Below are 23,758 nucleotides of genomic sequence, written 5' to 3' on the forward strand. Positions count from 1 at the left end.
CATTGTCAAGGGAGATGTAGGTCTCTTTTTCATTTCAAGAGTATTTCAGTCAATTTGCTCAGTTTTGTCATAGGCAGTGTTTTCGGTAAATCAATCTTCATGTGTTTATTCAAGAATCAAATTTTCTAAATCTTTTTCCAACTAAAAGGCTAAAATCGATTGTCGAGATTTGTCTAAACAAAACTAACACTAACTGTACAACTAATCGATCATTTCAATTCATGCATTTACGAGTTATTAACGAGTTCCAAAAAGCACACAAAAAGGTATTAGTGTATTATCTTGATTTTTGAGCCATATCAGTAGACCCATTTAAACTCCATCTGTTCGCCTTTGAACTTGAATTCAATGTCCCATAATATCTCAGATACATATCAAACGAGTTTATGTACAAAACAGAGCTTAATCGGGAAAACGAATCGAATCAAGAAATAAAACACTGAAAAATAGCTTATCAGATTTGAATTTGGCGAAACAAACTTCAGATTCAGACTCAAGTTGTTGGAAATACATAAAATATGTCTTTTCAAAAATTTTAATTTTTTAGTCAAAGTCAAAAGTCAACTCTAGTCATGGTCAAAGTCAACTCTAATCGGATCAACGATCAGTCAAAGTCAACATGTCAGATTGGTTCGACTTAACTCAACCCCATTTGATTCAGTGAGTTAACTCGATTAATTGACTCAATTTAAAACGGGTCAGTTCGGTATAGGGCAGACCGGTTCGGCTCGGTCTGGTTTTACCAAATCGATTTCTAGAATAATCTGGCTTGAAAATGCAGCCCCACGCACGGTGGTGGAGTGTGAGACGACAGCGGGACAATTTTGAACGGTCGATCACTCGAAAAGTAGCTAAACACCAATTATTGTCTAGATCAACACAAAAATCAGCCAAAATATTGATGAAACCAAATGGAAATAAATTCAAAACTTACCCCGATAGCAAATGACATAGAAACAACGACGAGGCACCAAAGCTGACTGGGTTTTGACCCAAACTTCACGAGGATCCTGAATGTCAAAGTGGTGAGGTGAAAGGAGGTTTAACGTGACCGGAATCATGCAAAACCACGACAGATGATAAGGTTTGCAACGAGCCTTCGACAGTTGATTCACGGCAAACGACGTCGCTTTTCAATGAATTTGTTGAGGTGTTTTGGTCTCTCAGTGACGACAAACACGTCAGCGGTGACATTGCACTCCACGGACGATCATACGACCATCGGCGGTGAAAGGGCGATAGAGAAAAGCTTGGGAGTTTTTGTTTTCTTGGAAGCTCGATTTTTAATCCAATGGAAAAAAAATTGATTGTGGTTTAAAATCCATTGGATTAAAAATCTGACCATGGTAAATTTTAAAAGACATTTTCATTATTTTATTATCCAAATCTAGGACATGCTCTCTATTCTCTTTAGTTTAGGTTCAAAGCCTATCGATCAAACTATTCATTTTTGAAAAAATCGCCTCAGTAACCAAAAATTCCTTATAATATACGATTTTAACCAACTTTTTTTGGATTTGCCAAAATGACCAACAAAATCGCAATGCGAAATAAAAATCGCAACGCGATCTCCAGAATCGCAAATTAGTTCCTAGAATCGCAACGCGATTATGAAGAATCGCAATACGATAGTACAAATTCGCATTGCGATTTTCCAGAATCGCAACGCGAATATGAAAATCACAACGCGAACATATAAATTGCAACGCGATTCTGACTATCGCAACGAGTATCCGTAAAATCGTAACGCGTATCCGTAAATCGTAACGACAATACGTAAAATCGCAACGCGTATCCGTAAATCTCAACGAGAATATGTAAATCGCAACGCGTATCTGTAAATCGCAACGAGAATACGTAAATTGCAATGCGTATTCGTAAATCGCAACGACAATACGTAAAATCGTAACGCGTATCCGTAAATCGCAACGCGATTTTTAAAGCACCATTAGAATCGCTACGTTTCAAATTCCAAACACGAATATTAATTATCGGAACACTGAACCGTCCACAGTATATTCCGTAATCGCAACTCATAACCTAAAACCTAAAATCACAACTCAGTCCCATCTCCATCTTTCACTCTCTACGACGAAATCCGTCCCCATCTCCGGCGAAATCCCTCACAACCATTCACGGTCAGAAATCCCTCACAATCATTCAGAAATGGAAAATCAACCTCCGAGGGTTAGTTTTTTTAATTATTTTTATTTTGAAATTTTTGCATTATTTTAGGTTTTTTATATTGAAATTGATGATAAGTTTACTGGTAATTTCAATAATAGATTAATCATTTCACTTAGATTTCTTATTAAATTCATTCGATTGCAGCCAATACTGCTAAACTGTTTAGTCTTTAACCATGTGAAGTTAGTATTTGTCTTTGTTTTGTCTTTTGGTTGAAGTAATGCAATCCATTAAAGTTTCAATTTGCAGAAGAAGAATAGTTTCTAAACTTAAAATCGCAACATGAAAATGAAAATCGCAACACGAAAATGACTATCGCAACGAGAGAAATGAAAATCGCAACGAGAGAATCGCAACGCGAAATGAAAATTGCAACGAGATAATCGCAACGCGAAACCAAAATCGCATTGCAATTTTCATTTCGCGTTGCGATTCTCTCGTTGCGATTTTAATTTCGCGTTGCGATTTTCATTTCGCGTTGCGATTCTCTCATTGCGATAGTCATTTCCGCATTGCAATCATTCTCTCGTTGCGATTTTCATTTCAACCAAAAGACAAAACAGTGTTGCAAATTTTAGTTTCAAGAATAAACTACTACTCTTTATGTTTATTGTTTTTGGTATATCTTCACAGTGTAGTTTTTGGTATATCTAACTTGGTATGTTTATTGTTTTTGTAGAAATTTTTTTCGGCTTCATTGACATTAAGGAATAAAGTTAGCCTAGCCACTACAATTGCTTCGATGCTTTCACCTGCACAAAGAAAATTGTTTGAGGAAACCTACTTCGGGCCATGGCTGAGAGTACAACATCCGGGTGGAGATGCTAATTTGACCCATTTGTGGCTTCAGACCATGACTAGCGATCTACCCGACAGTATACAACGTGGTGAGGAAAAGATATGGTTTCATTTTCCACCGGCGTATACTTGTTTTGGGCGGAAAGAGTTCTGCTTAATCACTGGTCTACGATTTGGACACGATGATGTAGGCCGGTACACTCGTCATATCACCCGCCCATCATGGTTATCCCAGGTTTTTCCTGATGAGTCAATAGAGAAGCCGAACTTACACGTCGACGACCTGAAGAAATTGTTTAATAAGAAATATGGTTTTACTCGGATGAATGATATCGATGTTGTCCGAGTATGCCTTCTAGTACTTTTGTATGCCGGCTTTTTAGGCAGAGAGGCCAGACAACCTATTCCTCAGGAGCTAATATTATTGGTAGAGGACCTAAATGCATGGAATCTGTTTCCGTGGGGTTCGTATATATGGAAAGCTACCTGGAATAAGTTGTCGTCTGCCTTTGATGACCGCAAAAGTTTGCGTGGCGATGGGTCGAAATACACTTTGTCAGGCTTTGTTTGGGCCTTTAAGGTAAGAATTTCTATATAATATTTTCAAAATTATAATTAATTATTTAACAATTACTAATGTTTGTTATTATATTGTTTGTAGATTTGGATATTCGAGGCTTTCCCCAGCATACGGACATATGCATTAAAAACTTCAAATAATATTCCTAGGGCTATTTCCTGGAAGAGGAAACGTCTGTTGGATTGGGAAGACTTAATACCATATGCGACAATAAATAATGTAAGTTAACACAAATACTATCATATATAAACAAGTTATTAATAGTAGACGTTTAACTTTGTTTGAGTTTTTATATTTTTAGGAGGCCAACACTCCATTACAGAGACTGACACCCACGGAGGCTGAGCTTGCCACTGATTGGTGGCAAGCTAGTCAGCGTTTTTTTGATGGCACGAATGATGAGCATCCTCCACTTCCTCCACTTTGAGAGCCATCACCTCACCCAGAGCCATCACCTGATCGACCCGACTATACACCTCTACAACGAGAGTCATCACCTATCCCGTCACATCATCGAGCCTCTTCTCCACTATCACCTCATAATAGGTGACCGACAAAGATGCCACGACTTCTATCTCCCTGTTCTCCACCTCCACCTCCACGGGATGAGTCAAGGGAGTTACGTGATGAGGTCAATGCCTTGCGTGAGGAGATCGGTACTCTACGCGATAACGATTGTGCATAGCGTGTGGAGGTGTCTACTTTATGTGGTGAGGTTTCCGCTCTACGTGAGATGGTAGTATCGTTGTAGAATGAGGTTCATACTCTACGCAACGAGGTAAGTTTAAGATTTTCCATATTTAACTTGATGATAAATTTACTCGTAATTTCACTTAGATTAACCATTTTACTTAGATTGCTTAGTAAATTTATTCGGTTGCTGCCAATACTGCTAAACTGTTTATTCTTTAACACTGTGAAGTTAGTATTTGTCTTTTGTTTTGTCTTTTGGTTGAAGTAAATTTATTTGGTTGCTGTCAATTCTGCTAAACTGTGTATTCTTTAACATTGTGAAGTTAGTATTTGTCTTTGTTTTGTCTTTTAGTTGAAAGTAAATTTGTTCGGTTGTTGCCAATTCTACTAAACTGTGTATTATTTAACAGTGTGAAGTTAGTATTTATCTTTGTTTTGTCTTTTGGTTGAAAGTAAATTTGTTCGGTTGCTGCCAATTCTGCTAAACTGTGTATTTTTTAATACTCTGAAGTTAGTATTTGTCTTTGTTTTGTCTTTTGGTTGAAGTAATGCAATCAATTCAAGTTTCAATTTGCAGAAGAAGAAATAGTTTACTTTCGCAACACGAAACTTAAAACCGCAACATGAAAAATGACTATCGCAACGAGAGAATCGCAACGAGAAATGAAAATCGCAACGCGAAACCAAAATCACAATGACAAAATCGCAACGCGAAATCAAAATCGCAACGCGAAACTATAATCACGTTGCGATTTTCATTTCGCATTACGATTCTCTCGTTGCGATAGTCAAATTCGCATTGCGATAGTCATTTTCGCATAATGCGATAGTCATTTTTGCATTGCGATAGTCATTTTCGCGTTGCGATTTTAAGTTTCAGATTCTTTTCTTCTTCTGCAAATTGAAACTTGAATGAATTGCATTACTTCAACCAAAAGACAAATACTAACTTCACAATGTTGAAAATTTAAGTTTCAAGAATAAACTACTACTCTTTATGTTGTCATTGAACCTGCACTAAACCTATATGTTGTCCTTTTAAATGTTTATATAAGTGCTTACTTCTGGAATGTTATCTGATGCATTTTGTGAACAATGATATAATAATGACTTGAGTGAATACCGTGCAAGTTTGAAATATATTTGTCTTTGTTCTCACTGTTTAATATAATGTCTGTTTATTTACTGATTTATGTATTAATTTATTTTTAGCGGCCCGCTAAGGTGGATGCTCTACGTCGGGTTTTTCTTGCAAGACGGAGTTCATGCATCAGACGGCGTGCACGTGCCATTACGTCTCCGTTCACCCCAATAGTGTGAAGAATCCGTAAGAAAAAGCCCGACTCACCTGTCATCGTTCAAGAGGCCTCCCCTATCGTTCAAGAGGCCCCTATCATCCCTCAAGAGTCCCCTCCCACCGTTCAAGAGGCCACTGTCATCGTTGAAGAGGTCCCTCCCAACATTCTAGAGCCCGATTCACACGGCGTAATATATCGAATTATTGAGAAGCCCCCTCACGTGCCGGACATGATAGATGACTGTTGGCTTTCGTATAAGTTACCGGCCAGTACCATTCCGGCAGATGAAGTGGAGAGGAAACAACTACCGGAAACAATTCTGGATAATACCCTTTGGGCTAAGACCGCAGTTGATTTTTATCTACATGAGCGGAGCCAAGGGTGTTACGCTGACATATACAAACTCAACAATGATATGTATTTGTTGATTGAACGGTCTTGGTGGGGTGTATTATTAGGGGTTGAAGACAACGACTATTTCGATGGGGGGGTAAGTCTTATATTTCTTATATTTCAGCTTGATTAATTTTTTTTTAAATTTATGTAATTCACTAATATATGTCTTTTTTGTAAAACAACATATTGATGCATGGGTGACACGTCTTCTGATTGTAAGGAAATTGAAGAAAAATATTTAAAAAACGCGATATACAATTATGCCGACGTCTTTTCACATAGTTCACTTGAAGAATCAACGACAGGAATCATATGTGTTGGCTAATGGACAAGCTAAACTTTATCCTGCATGGTGGAAGGTCGATAAGGTTAGTATATTTGTTTAAATATTTTAAAGGTGTTCATAAATAAGTGCGCAATTTGAATTATTACATTTCGATGTAGGTGCTTATCCCTGTTTTAGACCGTAATCATTGGCTTCTCGTCGAGCTTCAGCTCCCATCCCTAAAGACAATAGTATATGACATCATGATAAATTACATATCATTGTCTGATTTGAGAGATATGATTAAGGGATGGAGCTCTCATTTGGCTAAATTCTTGGATGCAATTGATTATTGGACTAAGTCTGGAAACAAGAAGCCAAAGAAGTTCAATGTTACAGTTATCAGAGATGAGACCGCGCCACAACAAACGAAGGAAGCCAGAGGGGATTGTGGTCCTCTCGTATGCATGTGCTTGGAGCGTTTGATGACAGGAAGTACACATTTTCTACCTCCCACCGATAGAGATAGAGGTGCAGTAGGCTTGTGGTTTCGGCATTTTATGGCTAGAGCGATATATGCGAGACGCTGCCTACCTGCATCCGCGTTATGAAAGTGTCCATAAACAATTTGTAAGTCAAATGCAAGTGTTGTTAAACATATTTACTCTTTTTGGTTTGAAAATGTTTGGTTAAGTAGCTAGAATTCAATAATTTACTGTTTGTAGGTTTTAGATGTGTAGAAAGTGTTGTTGATTCAATGTTTGGTTTCTGCAGGTTAATCTTGAAGTGAGCTGCGTGAAATGGATGTATGGGTGCAAAAGTTGATTTCATTATTATTTTTTGATTGTTTAATTGATTTGTAAAAGATGATTTGTAAATGTTGATTTGTTTAATTGATGTGTACATAATATTTGTGCTTGTTTAATTGATTGAAATGTAATAGTTGATTTCAATCTGCATTATGTTGAATGCAAAACAGACTATCGCAACGAGAGAATCGCAATCCGATTCTCTCGTTGCGATAGTCAATTCCGCGTTGCGATAGTCAATTCCGCGTTACGATAGTCAATTCCGCGTTGCGATAGTCAATTCCGCGTTGCGATAGTCAATTCCGCGTTGCGATAGTCATTTCCGCGTTGCGATAGTCATTTCCGCGCTGCGATAGTCAATTCCGCGTTGCGATAGTCAATTCCGCGTTGCGATAGTCATTTCCGCGTTGCGATAGTCATTTCCGCGTTGCGATAGTCATTTCCGTGTTGCGATAGTCATATTCGCGTTGCGATAGTCAAATGAATGTCTAATAAGTGATAACAACTGAACTTATCATAGCAATGTTCAAACTCAAGTTACTAATACATGCCTAACTGAAAATGTTAAAAGTTCACACATAATATACACATAATACAACGTTTGCATTTAAAAATCACCTAAGTTAACAGTCCCAAAAGGTGAAGCCGGTTGTGATTGGAATTTTGATGAGGATCCATATTTTGGTAGAGGAAAAGATATTGTGATGGCACTGGTGATCCACATGTCAACCTTGTATGACCACTTTTCTTGCACCGACTACATGTCGATCTTTTCTTCTCTTCACCCTTAGACGGTATACGATCGTGACTTTTTGGTCGGCCAGGTAGCCTTCTGTCCATGGCTGGTGGCAAAACTGTTTGTAAGTCATCTGGTATGTCCCACTCAGAAGGATGTGGAATAGGGTAGACAATCTCGCCATAAGTCTGTCGATATACTTCTGTAGTGTAGCAATCCATAGCGTATGCGCTTAAATCATCTTGGTTTAGATGAAGAGAAACTTTTATAACATGGCCACACGGATAACCAGATGTTTGCCATTTCATACAACTAAACGTCTTTGCATTTAGATCGACAAGGCCATTTAAGTTATTATCCAGTACTTCAAACAAAGTGTTTGAACATGGTTCAACTCTCCATGACGTTGACTTCACAACACGTTTCGTTATCTTTTTTTCTGTCCATGGTGTAACACGATGTTCCAATGTTCCTATAAATTTAAATAAATAATACTTAGTAAAATATATGATAAGTTACGAATTTAAAGAAATAATACCTGCATGGTTTCTTTTCTTGTAGTACCACTGTTGAATAGAGGCTCGGAAAAACTCCATTAACATAGTAATGGGTAATTTTTGGGAATGACGACTTAGAGTGTTGATTGATTCTGCACTATTAGACGTCATGAAACCATATCTTGCTCTAAGTTGATGTACTCTTGACCATCTTTCAAACCCGACATCTTCTAGTGTTTGAGCACACTGAGGCAAAACACGTCTTAAACAGTTTATATGCTTATTAAAATCCACTTCCCGATAAGCTTTTACAGCCTTCCAGTATGTCCATTTGTGATTTTTTATACCAGCATACCTTGATTTTAGATTTCTATACAAATGAACACCACAAAGTCTATGAAAAGCATCTGGGAAACACCTTCTAACAGCGTTGTCAATTGAGTTTGCCCTATCAGATATGATTGTCAGATTGCTAATAGGACCTATGCAATCTCTAAGATGCCCCATAAACCATGTCCATGAATCAGAGGTTTCAGATTTGCCAACCCCGTAAGCTATTGGCAGCATCCCATTGTTAGCATCCATGGCTACTGCTAATAAGTTTACTCCAAGGTATCGACCTTTTAAATGTGCTCCGTCAACTATAATAACTGGGCGCATGCAATTAATAAACGAACGAATCTACAAAATCATATACACAAGAAATATAATCATTTAAATGTGAAATGCATGTAACTAACAAAAATGAGTCAACAAAATTATATTGATTTACTAACCGCAGCACCAATGGCGATAAACAACAACTCAAAGCGTCCATCTCTATCTATTTTGATATGAGTTACCGACCCAGGATTTTTCAGCTTTAAATTGTGACAATAAGCCGGCAGTTGGGCAAACGATGCTTCTGGCGACCCCCTCAACAATTCCAAGGCATAACATTTGGCTCTCCAAGCTTGAGAATATGATATACTAATCTTGAACCGAGCATTCATGTCAGTCATAATTTCATGTCCCCGATATACCCTACCATTCAAAAACATTAACTCAGCCAGAAAACCACCCAACACCTTTTTGTTTTCCTGTCTATGGTGAGGAAAAACTTGGGTTCTTCAACATGTATGTTTATCAATAAAAGTCCTAACTTGAAACATTTCGCAATCTTTTATCCTCTTTGCAATCATACGCCACATACAGTTTTTGTCAATCATACACCTTGTTTCGAAATGATCTTTGCTTGATTTGTTAACTTTTAGTTGATAGCCATCTTCCACACATTTCGTATACAAAGCTATCTTCAAGTCTTCCTTTGTATCAAAACAATCATCTTTCTTGATACGAATAATTTTTGTGTAACAATCAACTGTTATCTTTACCAAGTCTTCTTCCGGTATCTGAAGTAATTCTGGCATATTCCAGTTATACTCCCGTGGCATTTTCTTCGGGGACTTTTCTTTGGGGATTTATTCTTCTTCTTTTTCTTCTTCAGTGTTATATGAATTACAGAATGGATGTTCAACATGTTCATTTACAGTCGTAACTTTCTCCTCATTATCATCAACAACATCTTCCTCGGCAACGGCTGTTTCATCATCAAAATTCGGGTATTGACCAATATCAAAATCATTACACGCAGGGTCTGTTTCTTCTTCTGGAAAATCATCAAAATCTGAGTATTGACCAAGATCAAAGTCCGGGTATTGACTAGTACTCACAAATTTTTCTGTTGGCTCATCATCGTTTAACTGGTCAATACGAAAACCAGAATTTGGTGCTGAAAGTTGATTGGGATTTGGATTAGGGAAAGGTTGTGGGTTTTGAGATTGTGTTTGGTATTGGAAATGTGGTGAAACAATATTTGCTTGGTGATGAAATTGTGGTGGAACCATTAAATTTTGAGCACCATAAACTGGGGTTGAAAAACTTAGTTGATTACTACCCGCTATTGACCCAACTTCACTACTTCTAGGTTCAACAACATACAATGTAACATCATCACTTGAAACACTAATGTAAGCAATGAATCGTTCAACATCTTCATTGTCGGTTAACAAATAAACTTTACCATTTCTATGATAAGATAGCCTAAATCCACTTATGGGCTATAAATTTAATTTATTTGCAACACGTAACATTAGAGTTTCATAAGTTAACTTTTTTAATGACAGTTTTAATTGAAGATTCATGGGTAAAGGCATATATTGTAAAACACCATGAACATTCTCCCATGACCCTCCAAAATACAAATCTATCCAAACATGATCAACATTAGATGATTTCATTATTGTAAATTAATTTACTAAACAAACGAGCTGCGAAACTAAAACCTGTTGCCGGATGGGGAAGGATGTCGTTGGATATAGGAACGGATATCGCCGGAGAGAGTGATAGATGGAGATGGAATGAGTTGCGATTTAGAGATTTAGGTTATAAGTTGCTGCTGCTGCGTAGTTATATACCCAAAACATTTGTGTTGTGAAATTAAAACCTGTTGCGAATTCAGAAATCGAGTTGCGAATTTGAAATTCAGTATTGCAATAGTCAGAATCTCGTTGCGATTTACAGATTCGCATTGCGATTTACGTATTCGCGTTGCGATTTAGGAAAATCACAACGCGAATTTGGGAAATCGCAATGCGATAGTCAGAATCGCGTTGCGAATCTAGAAACTGATTTGCGATACCGGAGATCGCGTTGCGAATTATCGATCGCGTTGCGGTTAACGGATACGCGTTGCGATTTTACGTATTCTCGTTGCGATTTACGGATACGCGTTGCGATTTTACGTATTGTCGTTGCGATTTACGGATACGCGTTGCGATTTTACGTATTGTCGTTGCGATTTACGGATACGCGTTACGATTTTATGGATACTCGTTGCGATAGTCAGAATCGCGTTGCGATTTATATGTTCGCGTTGCGATTTTCATATTCGCGTTGCGATTTTGGAAAATCGCAATGCGAATTTGTACTATCACATTGCGATTCTTCATAATCGCGTTGCGATTCTGGGAACTGATTTGCGATTCTAGAGATCGCGTTGCGATTTTTATTTCGCATTGCGATTTTGTTGGTCATTTTGGCAAATCCAAAAAAGTTGGTTAAAATCGTATATTATAAGGCATTTTTGGTCACTGAGGCGATTTTCTCTTCATTTTTTTACTTGATGCATAAATGTGTAAATTACAAACATGGTCCTTAAACTGTGCAAAATTTCACTTTTTTTTCCAACTACAGCTTGTTTTAACTTAACCCTCAAATTAATTTGCTTTAATCAAATAATTAAACTTCATTATTTTTAGGGTGTGACAAAATTTATGAATTTAAAATCTTTAAAATTATTAAAAATAAGGATATGACCTATAAAACAAATAATGATACATTAGCATGAAATACATAAAGACTACCCCATGGGTTGTCACTTTAAAATGGTTAAAAAAATAATATTTTGATAAACATTTCCGTTAAAAGGGATAAGTTATGTTTTCCTCTAAAATTTAGTAATCAAAATTAACTAAAGATTACGATATTTTGACAAAAAAATTATAAATAATAAGAAATAAAATTATTATTATGTTTACTTTTAAATATCATTCAAATCTTATTCGACCGGACTTCATCCACTAACATTTCTTTTAAATTAAGTTTGCACTCAAATGATCCTAACAAAAGCCGTTGAATATCAAACCCAACCACTAAAACCGAAGCCCATTTATAAGCAAAAGAGGCTTTAACTTGCATATCAACATAAGCCTGCTAAAGCCAAAAAAAAGAACTCCGACAAAGCTTCAAAGCTCTTCGATTAGTGGTGAATAAAACCAGACTCGATTTAAAAATTAATTTTTTTAATTTAATTTGATTGTTTTGAATTGACCCATAATTTTATAAACACAAATCGATTTAAAAAAGTTTAAATTCGAGTTGAATTATTAAATAGAACTTAAATAACATAAGAATTTTAATAGTGAGTGAATTGATTTTCAAGTTCGAGTTGAGTCTCTCAACTCTTAATGATATATGTATATCACATATGAAAAATATGAAAAAAATATATATGTATTGAATATGATTATAAAAAACTATTTAAATTGAAATCGAATAGTACCATAATATTTTAAAGAGAGAATCGCCTCAGTGACCAAAAAAAAGTTATAATATACGATTTTAACCAACTTTTTTTGGATTTGCCAAAATGACCAACAAAATCGCAACGCGAAATAAAAATCGCAACGCGATCCCCAGAATCGCAAATCAGTTTCCAAAATCGCAACGCGATTCTTGAAAATCGCGATGCGATAGTACAAATTCGCATTGCGATTTTCCATAATCGCAACGCGAATATGAAAATCGCAACGCGAACACATAAATCGCAACGCGTATCCGTAAATCGCAACGTGTATCCGTAAATCGCAACGCGTATGGGTAAATCGCAATGCGTATCCGTAAATCGCAACGCGTATCCGTAAATCGCAACGCGTATCCGTAAACTGCAACGTGTATCCGTAAATCGCAACGCGTATCCGTAAATCGCAATGCGTATCCGTAAATCGCAACGCGTATCCGTAAATCGCAACGATAATCCGTAAATCGCAACGCGTATCCGTAAATCGCAACGATAATCCGTAAATCGCAACGAGAATCTGTAAATCGCAACGATAATCCGTAAATCGCAACGAGAATCTGTAAATCACAACACTTAAATTTTGGGTATATAACACTGAAATCATAAACTAAATCCCTAAATCGCAACTCATTCCATCTCCATCTATCACTCTCTCCGGCGACATCCGTTCCTATATCCAACGACATCCTTCCCAATCCGGCAACAGGTTTTAGTTTCGCAGCTCGTCTGTTTAGTAAATTAATTTACAACCATGAAATCATCTAATGTTGATCATGTTTGGATAGATTTGTGTTTTGGAGGGTCATGGGATAATGTTCATGGTGTTTTACAATATATGCCTTTACCCATGAATCTTCAACTAAAATTGTCTTTACAAAAGTTAACTTATGAAACTCTAATGCTACGTGTTTCAAATAAATTGAATTTAGAGCCCCTAAGTGGATTTAGGCTATCTTATCAGAGAAATGGTAAAGTTTATTTGTTAACCGACAATGAAGATGTTGAACGATTCATTGCTTACATTAGTGTTTCACAAGATGATGTTACATTGTATGTTGTTGAACCTAGAAGTAGTATTGTTGGGTCAGAGATATGGTTTCATGACGTCTAATAGTGCAGAATCAATCAACGCTCTAAGTCGTCATTCCCGGAAATTACCCATTACTATGTTAATGGAGTTTTTTCGAGCCTCTATTCAACAGTGGTACTACAAGAAAAGAAACCATGCAGGTATTATTTCTTTGAATTCGTAACTTATCATATTTATATATTTTACTAAGTATTGTTTATTTAAATTTACAGGAACATTGGACCCATCGCCCCGCAAACTTTTGCGGTCATCAAAGGCAGACGACAACTTAGTCCAGGTAGCTTTCCATATATACGAACCCCACGGAAACAGATTCCATGCATTCAGGTCCTCTACCAATATTATTAGCTCCCGATGAATAGGTTGTCTGGCCTCTCTGCCTAAAAAGCCGGCATACACAAGTAGTAGAAGGCATACTCGGACAACATCGACGTCTTCCATCCGAGTGAAACCAGCTTTCTTATTAAATAATTTCTTCAGGTCGTCGACATGTAGGTTCGGCTTCTCCATTGACTCATCCGGAAAAACCCGGGATAACCATGATGGGCGGGCGATATGACGAGTGTACCGGCCTACATCATCGTGTCCGAATCGTAGACCAGTGATTAAGCAGAACTCCTTCCGCCCAAAGCAAGTATACGCTGGTGGAAAATGAAACCATATCTCTTCCTCACCACGTTGTATACTGTCGGGTAGATTTGATGTCATGGTCTGAAGCCACAAATGGGTCAAATTAGCATCTCCACCCGGATGCTGTACTCTCAGCCATGGCCCGAAGCAGGTTTCCTCAAACAATTGTCTTTGAGCAGGTGAAAGCTTCTTTGCAATTGTAGTGGCCAGGCTGACTTTATTTCTCAAGGTCAATTGAGCCGAAAAAAATTTCTACAAAAACAATAAACATACCAAGTTAGATATACCAAAAACTACACTGTGAAGATATACCAAAAACAATAAACATAAAAAGTAGTAGTTTATTCTTGAAACTAAAATTTGCAACACTGTTTTGTCTTTTGGTTGAAATGAAAATCGCAACGAGAGAATCGCAACGCGAGATGACAATCGCAAAGAGAAAATCGCAACGCGAAATGAAAATCGCAACGAGAGAATCGCAACGCGAAATGAAAATCGCAATGCGATTTTGGTTTCGCGTTGCGATTCTCTCGTTGCGATTTTCATTTCGCGTTGCGATTCTCTCGTTGCGACAGTCATTCTCTCGTTGCGATTTTCATTTATCTCGTTGCGACTCTTCTGCAAATTGAAACTTGAATGGATTGCATTACTTCAACCAAAAGACAGAACAAAGACAAAGACAAATACTAACTTGAAAATCGCAACGAGAGAATAGCAACGCGAAATGAAAATCGCAACGACAGAATCGTAACGCGAAATGAAATCTAAGTGAAATGGTTAATCTATTATTGAAATGACCAGTAAACTTATCATCAGTTTCAATATGAAAAACCTACAATAATGCAAACATTTCAAAATAAAAATAATTAAAAAACTAACCCTCGGAGGTTGATTTTCCATTCTGAATATTGTGAGGATTTCTGACCGTGAATGGTTGTGAGGGATTTCGCCGGAGATGGGGACGGAAATCTTCGGAGATGGGGACGGATTTCTTCGCCGTAGAGAGTGAGAGATGGAGATGGGACTGAGTTGTGATTTTAGGTTTTAGGTTATGAGTTGCGATTACGGGATTTTGTCTTAATATTCTTTTTGTAATTTGAAAATAAAATACGCGTAGCGATTATAATGGCGCTTTAAATATCGCGTTGCGATTTACGGATACGCGTTGCGATTTTATGTATTATCGTTGCGATTTACGGATACGCGTTGCGATATACGGATACGCATTGCGATTTACCCATACGCGTTGCGATTTACGGATACACGTTACGATTTACGGATACGCGTTGCGATTTATGTGTTCGCGTTGCGATTTTCATATTCGCGTTGCGATTATGGAAAATCGCAATGCGAATTTGTACTATCGCATCGCGATTTTCAAGAATCGCGTTGCGATTTTGGAAACTGATTTGCGATTCTGGAAACTGATTTGCGATTCTGGGGATCGCGTTGCGATTTTTATTTCGCGTTGCGATTTTGTTGGTCATTTTGGCAAATCCAAAAAAAGTTGGTTAAAATCGTATATTATAACTTTTTTTTGGTCACTGAGGCGATTTTCTCTATTTTAAATATTTACAAATTAAATTCAACATAAACTCAAACAACTCGAATCAATTCAACTTAGATTTTATAAGCTCGACTCAACTCGAAAATAAGACTCATCAACTCAAATAGCTGATTTTTTTTACTCGACTCGATTGAAGTTAGCTGTTTCTCCTAGTGGTGAACGTTCGATCGAGTCAAGTTAAAAGATTTCGAGTTATTCGAGTCTTATTTTATAACTAGGAGTTGACTTGAAATTTTTTTAAATCGAGTCAATTTGTTGAGTTTCCATTTAAATTTAATTATAAATATTTACAATATTATGACATTATTTTATTCCAATTTAAATAATATACAATACATATATATATTTTCTTATTTTTTTATATATGATGCATATATATATCATACAAAGTCGAGAGACTTAACTTAAATTTGAAAATCAATCCAATAATTACTAAAATATTTAAGCTATTCGAGTTATATTTTACAACTCAATTTGAACTTATTTTTTTTAAGTCAAATCAAATTTATAAAATTAAAAATCGAATTCAATTTGAATCAAGTTAAAAAATAATTTTTTAAATCTATTAGAGTTTTGCACTCTCTTAATTTCTCTTATGGCCGATTCTAGACGTCATTTTAAGACCAATAAAATCCGTGTCTGCTTCTGAACCAGAAAGGATAGAAATCAGCTTAAAAAGCAGGCCACTGAAAACCTTTTGTCCTTTGCGTATCTATTCGCAGGCCACATATTTGTTGTTATGTCTCAGAGGAAAAGAACAAATGTAATATGGAAAACCCAACACAGCCTGACATTCTCAATTCTCCACCCCATGTCCCAAATCCATATCCCACCATTTATACGATTAACCTAATCCCATTACTTCTCAGTATTTTTTTCATATTATATGTTAAAAAAAGTGGAACATAAAGGAAGCCGATAGAATAGTATATAGAACAGAAAAGAAAAAAAAAAAAAGAATGTTGGCGAATGAATCGGGTGGTTCGACTTTCGATCTTCCCGAGGAAGTGTTGCAAGTGTTACCGTCTGATCCTTTCGATCAACTCGATGTGGCCCGTAAGATCACCTCCATTGCTCTCTCCACGCGTGTTTCTTCACTCGAAGCCGAGTCTTCTTCTCTTAAACACCAACTCACCGAGAAAGACCAACAAATCGCCGATTTGTGCGCCCAGATCGAAGCCCTCGAGGCTGCTTTGTCTGAAACCTCGGATAAGGTCGTTAGTGCCGACCAGGAGAAGGTAAGTCCGGCCTGGGTTTGTCTTTTGATTAGTTAATTAGAAATTAAATGATTGAATTCTCTGTTTTTGTTCTTTGGTAGGAGAGCTTGTTGAAAGATAATGCTTCCCTTTCTAATACTGTAAGGAAGCTTCAGAGAGATGTTTCCAAGGTAAAATGTTAATGGAGTTTTCACTACCTTTTTGTTGATTGATTGACTGAAGCTGGTAAATTCTGGGATCATGGTTGGTTTTGATTTAACAAGTTAAGTAGTTGGTTAGAAATTGTAAATGAAGCTTTGCTTTTGTTTAAGAAAATTAATTACTGGGAGGAAGTATTGAAATATTTAAGAAATTTTGATTTTGATGCAAAGTAGAGGGTTCACTTTGAATTTGTGTTGCCAAAGCTAGTTATTGAATTCATTGATAAGGGAAGACATTAACATTTCTTGGTGTTTTTGAATGTTTTCATCTTGTTGATTATATTTGTGTTGCATAAAAAAGATGCGAATTTTGGAAATTTGAATGTGGCCTTCAATTGATTCATATGAAATATCGAGGGTATGCGGTTTAAGCAAACTGGTGTTTGGGAAATTGCGAAGTAGTTTTCAAGGGTTTTACTTGACAATGTAGTCTAAGGTTGGTTTTACTAGACAATGTAGTCTAAGGTTGGACTGTTCCGAGAATGTGCAGTTGGAGGTCTTTAGAAGGAAGCTTATGCAATCACTTCAAGACGACGAAGAAAGTTCTGTAAGTAATCCCACTGGATTGCTCTGTTGGTTCTTCCCGGGATTTCCTTTTAGGATAATGCTTTAAAGGTTTTCGACTTGCTAAATCTTTGTTTCCGCTGCAGGCCGCTGGGGGTACTCCAATCGTAGCGAAGCCAACACCATCAGGTAAGCTTTTTTTTTTCTTCTTATTCTCTTAGACAATCTCATTTGAACTTCAGTTGTGCAGTTTATCTATAATATAGATTGAGTCCATCGGTACAAGGTGCCTTCCTTACAGTACTTTGCATTAAACTACTTGCCGTGCTCAAGTCTTTGTCCTTCCCTTATGATTTTTAACCCTTTGTTCGTTTCTATTTTCCATAAGATGATGCTGCCTTGATTTCAAGAACTGCTTCGATGCGCAGCCAGTACTCTGATACAGGAAATTCATATGCGGAGGACCGTGACACAGATGGTACATAACAGTCTCTGTTCATTTTGCCATTGCTGTTTCTCTATTTATCTTACTAGGTACCATTTTAGTGGCAGCCTCGAGACCTGCCATACCTCATGGCCTCCTGCTAGCATCACAAACAACCACACCTCGGATGACTCCTCCAGGTTCCCCACCAAGTGTGTCAGCCTCTGCTTCTCCCACAAGGACGTCTAAGCCAGTGTCTCCTAGGAGACATGCAGTTTCATTTTCTACATCAAGAGGCATGTTTGATGATAGGTCATCAGTATCAAGCACAGACTCCGGATCACAGTCTGGTTAGTTCGAAACTGTTCTAAAATAAGCCCTTATCGAGATTCTAATTGCTTGTAGAGCAAGACGTGTGGTTCTGCAATACTACTTTACCTGCAAACTCTATAGTATTTAACATATAATATCATGACATCTTTTACTGATATGTTCCAGGTCGCACTCGGGTTGATGGAAAAGAATTCTTCCGTCAAGTCAGGTAAATATGTCTGTATTACAAGAACTTATAATTGCAGAAAGAGTAAGCTGTTGTGGATGATGAATTATGCAGAATCTTTGTATCCAATCGTATAGCTCGAATTGATTTGTAGTTTGTTCTAGCTTCATATCTCACCCCAAACTTGTTTCATCAGGAGCCGGTTGTCATATGAGCAGTTTGGTGCATTCCTGACAAATGTTAAAGAACTAAACTCCCACAAACAAACAAGAGAAGTACACAACTTTTGTCCGACTCGTTGTCTTCGTTCTATTTGTTACTCGTTCCGAGTTTTTCATATCCTTTTTTTATCGACTTGTCCAGGAGACTTTAAGGAGAGCAGAGGAGATTTTCGGCCCGGATAACAGAGATCTGTATGCAATATTTGAGGGTTTGATCAATCGCAATGTCCATTAAATCAGCCGAGTAATCATCGGGTTTTTTTCCACTTTGTGATTTATTTGGTAAAATTTTTGGTGTAAAGTTACCTAATAACTTCTCAAGAAAACATAATTCCTATTGGCTATAAATTTGTTCATCCACCGTACATTGTTGAAAAACCATCAAACTGTATGTCAAAGGTTGAGATTCGAATATTCGAACTCTAACTGTTCTCAAGATATTCCGTCTCCCTCTGCATTTCTTGTTAAGGATCATAATTTTTTGCTGGTTTTGACAGTAAAAATTGTATCATTATTTAGCACTGCACACTGTATGGTTTATATAGCCGTATCCAAGCAAAAGAGGTTGATGAAGTACCAGAGGCGGATAATGAAAAACCATAAAGATAATCCCTCAAGTTCAACATTACTTGTGGGAAAATTCAAAGATTATCTGCAAAATATATTTGGCAAAAATTTAGGGTCTGTTTGTTTGCCAGTAATTAGTTTTTCGAAAAATGAATTACTGGAATTTGAATTCTGAAAAATGAATTACATTTTTTAAAAATGAATTACATTTTTGGAAATCGTTTTATGATGTTTGGAAGATGTTATTTAAATATTTTTTTCACTAGTTGAAGAGTTTTTTAAAAATTATTTATTACAAATATTAAATATAATAAATAATATTATTTCTCATAAAACTTAATATCATTATTTTAAAATATTAAAATAATTTATTTATTATTAATTTTTTTTATAATTTTATTAATAAAAATATTAATATTGGTATATTTTAGTGAAATAAAATATTATAAATTATATTAATTATTTATTAAAGTAATAGTGTTATATTATATTTTAAAAATATTAATTAGTATATTTTAAATATCTTTACTAAAATATTATTTAAATATATAAATAATATTTTATTAAATATATAAAAAATTTATTATATATTATTAAAATAAAAAATATAATATCTTATATTATTATAATATAATTTGATTATATTATTAAACTAAAAATATAATATTATATTATTATAAATATTAATAAATATATTTTAAATATTTTAATAATTAATATTTTGATGAAAATGATATTAAAATATTTTATTAATATTAAATTCATAAAATAAAATTATTTTGAGTATTTTTATTTTAAAGTGAAAAGTTCGGAAAATAACTTACGGAAAATGAATCCCTAAGTCATTTTACATAAAACATAAAGGAAATTATGTTACTAGGAAAATGAATTACGTTCCAGAAAACGAATTATGTGAAATAAACACGGAAAAATATTTTTCCAAAAATGAATTACGTGAGACAAACACGGAAAAACATTTTCCAAAAAACGAATTACATGAAATAAATACAAAATTTTAGAAAAAACCAATTACGTAATTAATTTTACGACAAACAAACACACCTTTAAAAACAAAAAGTGAAAGAACATAAAGGAACATGGTGGTTTCTTCCACGTGTCAAAGACCCCAACTTGTTCTTGGATGAGTCCCAAAAGTTCTTTCTTACATGACTTAAAACTGTCCTCAAGATTGGCAAAACATAGGTTCAAATTTTTCTTCTTTTCATTTTTCAAAAAAAAAAATATTTTCATTTATCTGAATTTCTGCTAAAAAAAGGGTTAGTCACAAAAAACTATATGGATATTTGAGAAAGCTCAGAGAATAATGGATTCCATTTCTTATATTTCTCATCATTCTCTTTTCTTTATTCTTTTGGCTTCTCAGGTCTCCCTGGTTTGATCATCTCTGAAAAGCCATGGGGGATGCAATTGAAGCTTCTGGTACTTCTTTTATGCATTCTTTTTCTGTTTTTTTGGTTTATGTTCCTGGTTGTTTTCCTTGCGTTTGTGCTTTTGCAGCTTTGGGTTTTACTTTTACAGGATGAATCGAGAGGGCCATGTACAGTGAATCAAAATTTAAAATTATCATATATTTTAGATCTTTTTTATTGAAAATTTGTTTTTGCTCCCAAGATTTTATAAATTCGTCTCCCCTTAAAACCTTAGAGGTTCGCCCTCTAACATAAAATTGTGCCTCCTTCCTTGCTTGTTTATATATTTTTTAATGATCTTTTGGCGTTCTTGCATTGAGGCTCTTATGTTTCCATTGATTTCAAATCTGTTTATGCTTTGATGATTTCAAATCTCTTTACATATAATGTGTGTATTACTCGGACTAGAAGAAGAATTTATATTACTCGGACTCCGATATGTACGTGTTTGACATGGATATGTTCATTTTGGAGAAGAGTTTTTCCATGTTTTTGGAAGGATCTTAAATTTATATCTTCATAGACATAGAATTTGTCTTACTCGGACTCCGATATGTATGTGTTCGACACGTTTTTAGACGTGTCGCGCATCTTAGGTTTTATACTTCGGCAATCTATGTTCGTCGTTGAAGCATGCTTAACTGATAATTTCTTGTCACTGTTTATACTCATTGTCATGCTGCTTTTTGTTTATTTCTTGCCATGTTGTTTCATACTACCTTTCGTTTTCCCTCAATGATAATATCATCTGTTTGTATCTTTTCTCCTCTTGTTTTAGTGAACCATCCGTTGACGTTAAGAGGTCCAATAGAACTATCACTGACAAGGCTATACGGGAGCCTCTTCGTTTCGTGAGGAACTTACATTGAGTCGGGTTCTCAGACACGGTTGCATATCTTGGTATTCAATCACCCTTTTCTATCTCTGGTTTAGAGACTTCAATAGATGTTCTAATGTTAGATCCTATATGATGTTAGACTTGGAATCTTTAAATGCCGAAGTGAAGAAAATCGATGCAGTGCCTCCGAATGCGTGATGATTGCTCAACAAGTACTGCAGAATCAATCGAACCTCGAAGTGAAGCATCCGAAGAACCTGCAGGATCCGAGACAACTGGTTCTCAAAGCTACCCGAGTTTGGGTAGTCTCGTTCAACTGCGTGGCTTCTTTGGTTTACCGATAAAAGGACCTGGAATCCCCTCAAGTTTTGCCTCCTCTAATAACAAAGGGTGTAGTAAAAAAGGGAAAAAAAGGCGGAGATGACATGGTTGCACCGCTAGAGTCGACTCTGGCTGCGGAACTAAGCTGTTTCAAGTCTTCTTGGAAGAACTTTTCGCTCTCGGAGCTTGAGGAAGCAACCGATAACTTCAGTGATGTTATATTTCCTCCTACATGATCATTGTTTTTGTAATTTTGATCTGGTTATAATGTCAAATTTCCACTAGGAAAAAGAATAATGTTCCCATGACATCCTCTTATTGGCCTGATGTTGCCATTGTTTTCGAGAAGAAAATTTGATAGGGAAAGGAGGGTATGCAGAAGTTTACGAAGGGCAACTGAAAACCGGAATATATGTTGCAGTTAAGCGGCTAATGAATGGTCCGCCGGACAAGATGACTATTGATTTCTTGTTTGAGCTTGGAATTATAGTTCATGTTGATCATCCCAATATTGCTAAAATGATCGGCAATGGTGTTGTAGGGGGAATGCACCTTGTTCTTCAATTGTCCCCCCATGGAAGCCTGGCCTCGATACTTTAAGGTTTGTTTTCCGCAAAGCCTCTTAAGTTAGGTTTCTTCACAAGTTCATATAAAGAAAAACTTGGCAGTTGTTGCCGTTCATATACAGGTTCTAGGGGGAAACTGAACTGGAGCCTGCCGTTCAAAATTGCTGTAAGAATTATCCATAAAGATATCAAGCCCGCAAACATATTGCTTTCAGAGCATTTCGATGCTCAGGTAAAACTCGAACTCGAACTCAGATTTCTGTAGAGCTGCAGATAAAAGGTCTTACTCAAGATGTTCCTTTGCTTATGGTTGAATTTCCAACTTAATTCCAGATTTCAGATTTTGGCCTTTCAAAGTGGTTACCTGATCAATGGACTCATCATACCATCCCCAAAGTTGAAGGCACATTTGGGTTCATAGTTTAAAACTTCACTCTGTTTCTGTACATCTAAAACTTCTTTTATCGTATGCGAATGTTAATATGAATTCATGTCATCACAGTTACCTTTCTCCCAAAGTTGTTCATGCACAGCATAGTCGATGAAAAAACGGATGTCTATGCTTTTGGCGTACTGCTGTTGGAGCTCATCACAGGGAGGCAAGCCGTCGACAGTTCACACCGAAGCCTTGTTATCTGGGTTGGTTTGGTTTACCGAAAAGTGAACTTATATTCATATCCGATATGCACTTCTTGAGTCATCCAATTATTCATCTTACTGCCAAAACCTTTGATTGTAGAAAATAAAATCAAGGAGCTCATCGATCCAACTCTTGGGGATGACTATGACCTGAATGAGTTAAAACGTTGTGTTGCAACAGCTTCGATCTGTATAGATCAGTCGGCGAGAGATCGACCACAAATGAGCCAGGCAAGTCCTTCCTTTTTCTCATCACAAATTTACTTGCAGTCCAAATAAAACCTGAAGAACAATGTTGTAATCCCTGAATGATTCAAATGCGGGTTTTATCCATTCTAAAAAGCGAAGTTAGCTGCCTTGAGATGCTGAAAGAGCAGTCCGCTCATCGGAGAACTTACTCCGAAGAGATCTTCGATGCAGAAGAATATAACTTAGCCAAGTGCTTGAATGATTAAAATAGTTGATTGACAAAGTTTGAGGGATTAGATCAGTTTGAAACATGGGGAAAAAAAAGTTCATGTGAAAGTATAATATAAACACAATTTTGTATTTCACACTATTCTGTTGTATTTTTTTACATAACTGATTATTAGGGCTGAGTTACAACCAGTTAATTGTGTCCATCTGGTTTTGGATTTAATAAGCCAGGTCATTTGGTTATTGAAT

At 36.2% G+C, this 23,758-nt stretch overlaps 1 protein-coding gene and 1 pseudogene across 2 annotated transcripts; both read left to right on the top strand.

Annotated features, from left to right (window-relative positions):
* The first annotated feature begins 16,427 nt into the window (after positions 1 to 16,427).
* Positions 16,428 to 19,037, top strand: LOC120153997 (uncharacterized protein At4g15545-like). Of its 2 annotated transcripts, none has more exons than XM_039165926.1 (9): positions 16,428 to 16,904; positions 16,985 to 17,053; positions 17,574 to 17,630; positions 17,734 to 17,776; positions 17,973 to 18,065; positions 18,140 to 18,361; positions 18,510 to 18,552; positions 18,707 to 18,785; positions 18,874 to 19,037. In XM_039165926.1, the coding sequence occupies exons 1-9, from the start codon at positions 16,626 to 16,628 to the stop codon at positions 18,964 to 18,966; spliced, it is 978 nt and encodes a 325-aa protein (XP_039021857.1). In that variant the 5' UTR covers positions 16,428 to 16,625; the 3' UTR covers positions 18,967 to 19,037. The 2 variants fall into 2 exon arrangements, with proteins under 2 accessions (XP_039021857.1, XP_039021816.1); XM_039165885.1 differs by having other exon boundaries at positions 16,431 to 16,904; positions 18,134 to 18,361.
* A 1,676-nt stretch (positions 19,038 to 20,713) lies between these two features.
* Positions 20,714 to 23,092, top strand: LOC120146105 (annotated as a pseudogene).
* Positions 23,093 to 23,758: the final 666 nt, after the last annotated feature.

Source organism: Hibiscus syriacus, unplaced genomic scaffold (genome assembly GCF_006381635.1).
Source record: "Hibiscus syriacus cultivar Baekdansim isolate YM2019G1 unplaced genomic scaffold, ASM638163v2 tig00000218_pilon, whole genome shotgun sequence".
NCBI classification, from domain to species: Eukaryota; Viridiplantae; Streptophyta; class Magnoliopsida; order Malvales; family Malvaceae; genus Hibiscus; species Hibiscus syriacus.

Excerpts from the sequence above, each read along its gene's own strand:
- LOC120153997 (XM_039165885.1), top strand. The coding sequence starts at position 16,626 with ATGTTGGCGAATGAATCGGGTGGTTCGACTTTCGATCTTCCCGAGGAA. Across the intron at positions 16,905-16,984 it reads TTAGTGCCGACCAGGAGAAG|GAGAGCTTGTTGAAAGATAA; the intron begins GTAAGTCCGGCC and ends GTTCTTTGGTAG. Across the intron at positions 18,362-18,509 it reads AGACTCCGGATCACAGTCTG|GTCGCACTCGGGTTGATGGA; the intron begins GTTAGTTCGAAA and ends GATATGTTCCAG.